Raw genomic sequence first — 10,491 nt, 5'->3', positions numbered from 1 at the left:
TAGGATAAACCATCTTTACAGTTGGAACTTCAGTTTTAAGTGTGTATAACATAATGTATTTTCAGAGTGGATGGGATTGGGAGGTGCCCTATCTGCAATGCAAGGGAGGCTTCAGAGCAGTAACTCATAATATCTGTATTGAAAACAGCTAAAGCACTTGTCTAACGGAAGTTTGTTTTATATTCAGGATCCTGTTCTCTTTTCTGGAACACTGAGGATGAACCTGGATCCATTTAATAAGTATTCAGACGAAGAAATATGGAAAGCTCTTGAACTGTCTCACTTGAAGAGGTTTGTCAGCAGTCAGCCATCCATGTTGGACTATGAATGCTCGGAAGGTGGAGAAAATCTTAGGTAAGGAACGCTTGGACTAGAAACATACACCCGGCTTTCATTCAGCCCTAACAGTGAGTAACGCTTGAGCACCGGTTTACACTGTAGTCAGTTGAGTCTGAAATTATTTAGCCATCTATTCCTGTTTCAGGAAAACCACTAAGGCTCAAACTTTTGCCTACTGTTCTGCCTCTGCCGTGAATGATCTGATTCTTCTTTGCTGCAGGGAGGGATTTCTCCCAAACCCAAATCCCATCTTATCAGCAAAGAAAGAAGTCTCAGAGTGAACAGGGTATTATGTCCCTTAAACGTGGTTTGGTAGGAAGGGAAATGCCACAATAACATATATAACTGCTGTGCTGAATAAGAGTCCTCTGCCTAAACTGACACTTTAGCAATGTTTGTTTTCCATCATTATTTGGAAGAGCCGTAAGACATAAATGGGGATGATAAAATGCCATGCCTTGATATGCTGGATTGGCTTCTGAGACTGTGGTGTAACCAGATGATATATGTGATGAATGTTCAGCTCCTTCCTCATCCTGCAGAGACACTCAGACCGGCTGTGTCTGGGGTGCATTTGTAGCAGTGGAGGAAGTGTGGGCTGCCCAGACAGTATTTTTTTTTTTTTAATGGTAGAAAGGACTTACAGCCTCAGAACACTTTTTTCTTTTTTTTTTCCTCTTTCTTTTTTTTTAAGTTTGCATGTGCTCAGTGTTGTTACGACTGTGTGTGTTTCTGAAAACTGGGGCAGAAGCATCGTAATCATTAGTTTCCCTGGCTTTTGTCAGTGATAGAAAGGGCGCATTTGGTAGCTCCATCAGTACTGGGTCAGGCAGTAGGTGAAGACATATGCTAAAACTAGCTGAGTAATGCTGCCGTGTGTATGGGTTAGCCCTAGGGCTGGCAGACCAGGCTGTTTGCTAACTACTATTTTTTTTTGTTCGGTAACTGTACCTGATAAGTAATCTGCTCTAGCACCAGCGCTCCTGAGCAGTGGAGAGCTAAGGGCAGTAGGGCCTCATTTGTGAAAGCTCTTGTCTCTGTTCACAGCGTTGGCCAAAGACAACTCGTCTGTCTGGCGAGGGCGCTACTTCGCAAGACAAGAATCTTGATCCTCGACGAAGCCACGGCAGCCATCGATCTCGAGACGGATGATCTTATCCAGATGACAATTAGGACCCAATTTGAAGACTGCACAGTGCTGACGATAGCGCACAGGCTGAACACAATTATGGATTACACAAGGTAAAAATCTCTTAATGGTGCGTGGCAGGGGGTGCTCACTGGTTTACTGGGTGTGTGAAGAGCTCTTACAAGGGTCTGGTTTGTCTCTAGACAGCCACACTGGTGCTCTTGTCAGGTAGTATGTAAGCAATGATGTTTACACCATATAATCCTAGAATATCCAGACCTGACTGCACTGCTGTTGGCATAAGAAACAGCCACTAACCAGAGCTGCGCAGGAGATACTACCCCATTGCATTAATGGCCCTGTCCGCAGGCTTATGGATCCTTTTTTAACTACCAGCTGCTGAAACCTTTTCACTAACATCGTGTCATATTAATTACTTTAAAACACATTACTGTACTTCACGGGCTTTTACCTCCTTGGCTTTCTGGTACTATATTTTCAATTCCAGAACCACCAGTCTGACACGTGGCGTATTTTTGTTGTTGAGGTTTTTTTTCCCTTATTACCTCTGGGAGATAGTGACTGTCCTGCACCTTTTTAAATCAAACAGCAGCTTAGGAAGAATACTTATCATCTGTTGTGTTTCAACATGTGAAAATAACTGAGGAAAACAAAGGCAGGGCAAAGATTAGACCAGTTTGCTTTGTGATAAAAAGGGATATCGCATTTCTTGCGAGGAATTCTCTGACATATCTTCCCCTCCACACACCCCTTTTGTTTTGCACAGGGTTCTTGTTCTAGACAACGGAACCATAGCTGAATTCGATACACCCACAAGCCTTATAGAATCAAAGGGTATTTTCTACAGTATGGCCAAGGATGCTGGACTAGCATGAAGAGAAGACCCCTTGGGGTTTTGGTTTGGTTTTTTTTTTTTTTAATATTACTGACTTGCCACAAAAGTGACTTGTGAATGTACTGTAATTTACAAAACCATTTTTGTAGTAGACTAAACTTGTGATATGTGAACAAAGTATTTTACAAGGACCAGAAAGTGAATTTTATATTTTTAAATATTTTCTATACACATAAAGTATTTTATTACATGTTTTTTTTTCCCCCAAAAATGCCAAACATTCTGCCAAGCAAATGTGTGTATCGCAGGGCAATATGTACTGTATTCAGGTTTATAATTAGTAAATTATATTAATGGTACAACATACACCTGTTTTGTGTGTTTTCTGCATAAGGATTCATGGGTTTTGAAGTGGAAAGACAGGCCCAGTTAAGCAGTGACTCAGCTGAAAAATAGCGAAATAATGTGTAATCTCTGAGTGGTTCCAACCCATTCCTTTCCATATTTCCCCCAGAACAGGACAAGGGAGTTGAATGCCACAGCTTTGGGGCTGTGAGCTATGCTTGCTCCTGCCCAGGGCAACTCTGGCATTATAAAATTCCTTTTCAGCATAAGAATTACGAGTAACATGTATTTAAAACTAAACTTACAGATGGCTTAATATAAATCATTAACTACTCAATTTCTATCAATTTAGTAGACTCCACATAAGCCTGGAGGGACACGGTTGGCACAGAAGTATTATAATTTTGCCATATCTCTCTTAGGTATGAAATCACTATGAGTAAGTCTCCACTTAAGCTGAACATGCGTGTTCGCCAGATGTGTATATAATTTATCTCATTCAACACTTAATCACCTGAAATAATATATGATTTGCTTCACAGAAATAAGTATCTACCTTATTATTGATAACCCGGCCTCCTCAGATAAAGGGAGTACTGTGTCTAAACAACATTTGCTGCTAGAATCTGACAGAACGTCTTTTGCTTTAGTTGTTTGCTGCCTCCACCAAGCACTTTAGAAAGCCAACCAGCAAGAAAAAGTTTCTATGTTTTTCCGTAAGTAAAGTTCAGAAAAACTTTGAGAAGACAAAAATAATCATTTATTAATTCTTACAAATGGTATTTCTTAAATAGAAACAAGAATCTGCAGCCAAGCATTCATTTGACATTAACATTTCATACAGCAGAGCACAAAGTAATGAATTATTTATCATACACAGTAATGTAATGATTATACGCTGATCAGATTGTTAGCAGTGTTAATAGTATCTTCTGTCTATAAACTGCATAAGGTATAAAAATATTCCTTGGAATGCATAGATAGCCATCAGCATCTCTGCAAGATAATTGGGGTAACAACGAAGGCATCAACCCAACAGCTGAGCTCTTCTCTGGTAGGTCTGACCGGGTCACTGTGGGCTTTAGACAGCCGCTGCCTAAACCCTGTCTGCTCTGTGTGCCAGGCAGAGCGCCACGGGCGGCGTGATACGAGGAACAACCATTTTATTATTCCATCATACAGAAGTTAATATACCACCAGCAATTGGGTATAAAAACCAGATATTGCCAATGACTCAGACCTACGACACTTCTCAGAAGAGGGTATTTTGTTGTGACAAAAGTGTTCTGCTATTAGCCTTAGGAGACTGAGCTTCAGTCTAGTAAATTGGCACACAGGAAATGTGGGTGTTTGCATGGAGCCGCGCTTCCAGGTGAGCACTGGACATCCGACTACAAGGCAGACTGGGAGAGGGCTCCCTCTTGTGTGCTCAGGCACTCCTGCTGAAGCTGCTTCCCTTTGCACAAAGTACTAGTCACTGGATGGGAAAGAGAGAGCACGGGTAAATTTGGGTACCAGTTCCTACTGTACGAGCTGTAATACAGGTGACTGCGCTGACTGCAGGGAAAGAGCTGCTCTACCTGCCACAGCCTCCGAGAGAGGAGAGGAGGCTGTGGCAGACACCTAACCCCGGTCAGCGGAGGGCATCTGGAGTGGTAAGAGCTTAGGATGCAGGTCTCGCCCCGGCATCTTCTCCAGCTAGTTTGGGCGGCTCCCTGCGCGGCGTTGCTCCTGCTATAGATCCCGTTTACAGGCCCACATGCATTGCACGGCTAACTTGGGCTGTAAATTCTTGGACAACAAGGCAATAAAATCCTTTGGTTGCTGTAGTTTCCAAAGAAACTGGGGGGAAGGGAGGGGGAAGACGAAGAAACAGGGAAATTCGGTCCAGTTTGGTATGTTCTGTTTGCCTGTTACATCTCATACTTTAGTTCGTTCATCTAATTCATAACACATACTTTTACAGGTAGACTACCAAACAGAACTCTTCCTCAAATGCAAATGACTGAGTAAATACTAAAATCCTAAAAAATTCGATAAAATCCAGCTCTTAAATACTTTTCAATTTATTTATTCCAGAATTTCATAGCAAAGTAGTCTAATTCTGACTTAAGGAACAGGAAAAGTGATTATTATTTTTTTTTCCACTAAACAGCATGGGTAAACACAAGGCATTGGGGGGGGGGGAGAAAATACATTGCATAGAAACATCAAGATGTAATATCAGCCCAGAAAACCCTGGGCTTTTCACTAGTTTCTTTTTACACAGGCAACTTTAAAGGTTCAAGATGTGATCTCTCTCAGGAATGTAGAGATAAAAGGAAACTAAAATTACTAAATTACTATTTTTGTGCTTTTAAAAAGGGGAGATTAAAGCAGCATTGGAGAAATGTGTTGTCAATACAGTAACAAAAATAGTATTTTAAATTGCACAGGTCAATACACTATATGAACAGACAACAATAAAAGGGACTTTGGTTGGAAGCATATTTATGATTTGGATAATTACTATCACTTTTTATTTTCAACCTGAGAAATAGGGAAAAGTGTAAACAGGGATTAAGAAATCACAGGTAATAAGTCACTTGACAGTATTTAAACTAGACATAGTTCTGTGCTTCTTCCACAGATTTAAACCCTTCTGTTTTTTTCCTTCTCAATAAGATATGACTTAGAATACACAATCTAAAAAATGAACGTTAATGGTAATGGACTCAGTACAAATATTAAATGAATTTCATGGCAGGTTCTTTAGCTTCAGTACCTCTGCTATTTTATAGCAAACACATTATTAGAACAGTTTAAGGTAAGCCTTTCCCTGAGAGCTGCTAACTCTGCAGTATTTCAAGATTATCTTTTTGTAAGGAAAAGTGTTTCATTAACAGATAGTTTTACTGATACTTCCTTTTCATTTTGCTACTTTGATATCAGGCTCATTACTCTTAGATTAACTAGAGGCTGTAACTGTGCATAACAACTTTAGTTTATTTCCAGGTTAACAAAATAGATTTTTTTTTTTCACATCATTAGCCCTTATAGATACTGTATTTCAAAGGTAATTTTAAAACGAGAGATACAAATCTTTTGGTTTATTCTTTAAACAATTAATATGTAAGTTCTGATGCCTTCTTGTTATAACCACTCCGTTCAGAAAGTGTTGGGACTCTGAAAAGTAAGTTTTTGTCGCTTACTGTTAGAACAAGCTCCAGTTCTTGGAAATCCTGTAGCCTTGCAACATCTTTGTCCTTTAAATAAATACAATAAGTTGTTAGGTGATAAACCGTCTGTTCAATTTTGCAGAGGTACGTTAAAGTAATAGGCTCATACTAACACAAGCTACGTATTTCTCTATAAATACAACACTTCTTTGCAGTAAACTGGAAAGTAGACATCCTGTTGCATATTGTATTTATTCTGGGATCTTATTCAGCTACTCACTTGAGTCTATTTTTAGAAGGAATCCAACGCTGATGGTGAGTGCAAGTGATTAGTGGCATTACGCTTGTCAAGATCTACTGTGTGCCACCCCCAACTCCTCTTTTTTTTCCCCCGGGTAATTCTTAAAAGCTCATGAATCGATTCTTCATCTGCCCAAGAAGGTCCTGCATGGCGCTTGCTGTGGAGCAGCCCACGGGCACCGCTGCAGAGCTGGCTTTGGCAGCGTCTCTAAAGAGCAACAGAAGACCCCCTGCCACAGTACAGCCTCGAGCTCCCATCCCCTCTGCAGCAGTCCTCTGCTGCTCAACAGCATTAAACAGAATTAGTTTTCTGTCACCTCAAGGAACAATAAGTGTCCCGCAGTCCTACCCAGCGAGCCTGAAGTAATTAGAGCTGGAAATAAAAACAGCCCTTTCAACAACAACCTAACTTGGCAAGTGACAGGATCGCTTATGTATTTCTTTTTTTTTTTTTCACTTCTTGACTAACAAAGAATCAGTCATCTTATAGTCAGTGAAGACGCAGTACAGTGAAGTCTATTAATCTAGCACTAATCAGCTTAGCTCCACGACTGACGCCAACAATGCTCTAGAGGGGTTTGGGAGTGAAAGAAAGGTCAACGGTGAATCAGTGAAATGGGTCAGCAGGTGCGTTTTCTGTTTGCTGCACAGGTAAATGTCACTGAAGTGAAAAGACAGTTACATTCAGAGACCTGCACCCGGAGTAATTCTGAAACACCTTTGTTTTCCGAAGGGACTGCACACAGTCCTTACTGAACTGGCAAAAGTCAGCTGGGGACCACAGGCAGTGTCACTGCGGGTGATGGTCACGGTGGTGTGGCATTGCACTGAATTTAAGAACGTAGTAGAGAAACCCAGATACTAATTGGGCTCAACGCCAAATGTTTATGAAAGAAACTTGAGAACCTTTTTACTACAAAAAACAAACTGAGTGCTGGAAGTTGAAGGGGGGTGGTTCAGGTTTGGTTTTGGTTTGGCTTTGTGCAACATGGGCCTATGCAGGTGACCAACAAATTATTCCTTTTTAATAATAACCTAAATATATTTTTTTATAAGTTATTGCACTTCAACATTCAGAATTCTTACCTTTCTTAACATCGTATTTGGTAATTTTCTGATCTTCTGTACGTGCTCAGGGTTAACACCCAGCTCATGGCAACTCACTCGGAGCAGTTCCTTATAGGTCAGTTCTTGTCTGTCCAGTTCAATTTCAATGAAGTCATTTTCTCGAAGATTAGGGTTTTGTATTCTAACTTTGAGCACCAGTTCTGTTAGAAATAAAAAGGTACATTAATAGGCAGATGCATAAAGGAATTGGAAAAGATATCTCTGTATAAATTCCAAATACTTCTATGTTCTATTAACCTTGTTTGTATCATTTGTAACAACAGAAGAAGCCTCAGAAAGCAAACAACTGGACTTTTATGACCACGGTTTTCATTAGATGGACTTTCATCAACCTATATGAAAAAATCATTACAAAGCTAATATAGGGTGTGTGTACGCATGTACGAACCTTTGTGTGAATACTCATCTTGCTGGATTTAAGCTAACTTAAACGCAGATTACACTGGTTATCAATTTCCTGAGCAACCCAAGATTGCTTTTATTGGGTTTTGATTCTTTTGGTCATCAGTTAACTTCTCATTGCTAATTTATGGCATCAGAACACCTTTTATTTCAAGAATGAAATTCTGAACGGAAATTCCAGATTTCGGTCTTGGGGCAGGCAGTATTTACCTGCAGAACTGGCAGATCGTAGAATAGTTCACCTCAAGACTCAGGTCTGCAGGCTGAGCCGTGAGAGGTTCTCTCCCGAGCTCACGGGCTGCGTACTCACATTCTTCGTTTGAAGCTCGGAGTGTGCTATTTAGAGAATTAGATTACCCTGGTGTCTGTGTGCTTTTATAGCATTTGAGACAAATAGCAAATGTTTTCATCAATATTTTAATAACAGTTCCAGCAGAAACAGGATATCTGCCTCCTGAACTCCTTTCAAATGTTTCCTGAATGCCTAAGCACGGGAACCTGAAAATCCCTCCCAGCGCTGCGAACACACGTAACCCCGATCCGTCCATTTTCCCCGTCCAAGATGACAGAAGTTCTAAGACAAAGCGAGAAGAGACTTTTACCGTTACCTTGCATGTTAAGTGGGAAAGCTCCTGTGAAGAAAACGGGCTGAAAAGCCGCCACAGGCCCCATGCAGGAGCCGTTCTCTTGCTGAGGTGCGGACTGATTTGATCCAGCCGGCGAAGGGGGACTTCTGCTCCAAGACACAGCTCCCTGGTAAAGCGGACCTCTCTGAAGGACGGGCGTTGAGCGCGGCGGCGCGGTGCAGCCCCTGGGCAGCGATGGCACCCCTCCCCTGCCAGCCGCCTCGGGAGCAGCGTTCCCGTGCTGTAACGCTGCACGTGGGCAACGCTCGGCATCGGGTAAAGAAGAGGAGTCGGTATCTTGCGGTTCTAAGTGTGAGATACTCCCGTTCACGGAGGGATCTGGGATACTGTCACTCATGGTGTTATAAACGTACGGGAAAGGTGGGTTAGCCAGATAGTTAGGGATGATTGGCAGATCCGAGTCTTTCGTTAAGTCTGACAGTTCATCATCTTCCACTGTAAAACAAAGAAAACAACATTGTCGAAGACTGATTTGAGGGGAAAAAAAGAAGTATTGCTATTGCACTGTGGGGCTTTTTTTTTTTTCCCTTTTTTTCCCCCCTTTTTTTTTTCCCCTTTTTTTTTTCCCCTTTTTTTTTTCCCCTTTTTTTTTTCCCCTTTTTTTTTTCCCCTTTTTTTTTTCCCCCTTTTTTTCCCCCTTTTTTTTCCCCCTTTTTTTTCCCCCTTTTTTTTTTCCCCTTTTTTTTTTTTCCCCTTTTTTTTTTTTCCCCCTTTTTTTTTTTCCCCCTTTTTTTTTTTCCCCTTTTTTTTTTTCCCCTTTTTTTTTTCCCCTTTTTTTTTTTCCCCTTTTTTTTTGTTTTTTAATAGGGAGGGAGTGGAGCGTTAGAAGCACTGCAGGACAAATAAATCAAGAAGCACTACACCTTTTTTCTACAGTAAACAGAACTGTGCTCAGGTGTTGCAATACAGTAAACACAAAAGCAGAGGCTGATTTCAGTAATTCTGGGGGTGCCATTTCCTTCTCAACACTGCAGTACGTTTGGTTTGGTTTAATCTGTAGCCAACACGTCGTAACACGGTCTCTGGTGGTATAACGCTATTGTCTTCATAATGTATAAGGCAATGAAAAACAAAGGGTAATATGTTGTTCGATATTAAGGCAGGGGATAAAGGGAAAAGAACATGCAGTACTGGGAGAGCTTAAACATTACCAATTCAACAGCTGGGAGACAATAATGAAAACAAAAACAGACAAGGGAATACAAAGGGGAGGAAAGAGGTTGTTAATCGACCACATTTCAAATTACTTATCACCTCTAGCAGCAAAGCCTGCTCCGCTCCAACAGCTACAAAACACGATAAAAATGCTCTACTGATGTCCTTTAATGAGCTGTTTCTCTGGGCTGCTAATTTTCCATTTATTCAACACAGTGTCTACGGTCTACAGAAGATCAGGAAAACAAAGTGTTGCTCGTGTAAAGGCTTTGTACAAATTTGAGAGATTTTTCTCCTCTTGCTCTTTTGAAAATAGGAAGCTGCATCTGTCTGTCACTGGTTTAATTGTGGCATTTTTCAAAATAGTTTTTCTAATTTCTCAGTGTTTAGAAAAAAGTTTGGCTAGCTGGATATGGAATTTGTTGGTAACACTCCTTTCTTAAACTTTGATTTCTTACCAAGTAAACACACTAGAAATCAAGTTGTTATCAAAACCCGAACACAGTATCTTCACATGCAAAATAAAGATTGGAACACAGGTTTAACAATAAATAGCCTTTTACTATGCTCTGACGATCATATCGCCTCATAGCCAATAGGTTTACCTCCCAACATCTTCCTTATCTCTCTCTTTGACGTTAACTGGGCTGGTCTTTCTCCTTTCTTGGTGAGGATCTCCTTGTCAGCGCCGGCGAGCAGCAGGTAAGCCACCACTGGAGCATGGTTCCGTTTACACGCCCAGTGCAAACAAGTCCTGCACACGGACAATGTTAACACAGTTTGAAATCCTAAATTACGGCAGGTTAATTTCCACTCATTCTTACTGCCTATGAGAAGAACAAGACCTAATGCACTTCTTAACATAAAAAAGGCTTTAAGTGCAATCTTCCTTGGTCATTTACACTGCTTTTGGAGCCTGCAGTGACACCTGCTGATGTAGTTTTCCCTTGCTCTAATGCTCTTGATACCACCTTACCATAGTAGAATTTTTAAAGTTCAAGATCTTTTCAATTTTTCATTTATTAGGCTACT

The 10,491-nt window shown here is 40.8% G+C and overlaps 2 protein-coding genes across 2 annotated transcripts; one reads left to right on the top strand and one right to left on the bottom strand.

The window, feature by feature from the left end:
• Positions 1-187: 187 nt before the first annotated feature.
• LOC309685179 (ATP-binding cassette sub-family C member 3-like) lies at positions 188-2,420 on the top strand (the record flags this gene model as incomplete). The annotated part of the gene is made up of 3 exons (XM_082500991.1): positions 188-354; positions 1,387-1,581; positions 2,256-2,420. Coding segments are annotated over 3 exons (471 nt in total), but the record flags the coding sequence as incomplete, so codon positions are not given.
• A 992-nt stretch (positions 2,421-3,412) lies between these two features.
• On the bottom strand, positions 3,413-10,213 carry LOC309685178 (ankyrin repeat domain-containing protein 40-like; the record flags this gene model as incomplete). The annotated part of the gene is made up of 5 exons (XM_082500990.1): positions 3,413-4,146; positions 5,861-5,914; positions 7,214-7,395; positions 8,266-8,739; positions 10,065-10,213. Coding segments are annotated over 5 exons (862 nt in total), but the record flags the coding sequence as incomplete, so codon positions are not given.
• Between the last annotated feature and the right edge of the window lie 278 nt (positions 10,214-10,491).

The sequence above is a fragment of the Vanellus vanellus genome, assembly GCF_965231255.1.
Source record: "Vanellus vanellus genome assembly, contig: HAP1_SCAFFOLD_2388, whole genome shotgun sequence".
NCBI classification, from domain to species: domain Eukaryota; kingdom Metazoa; phylum Chordata; class Aves; order Charadriiformes; family Charadriidae; genus Vanellus; species Vanellus vanellus.
Note: the sequence above shows the minus strand (reverse complement) of the source record. Positions and strands in the feature narration are given on the sequence as shown.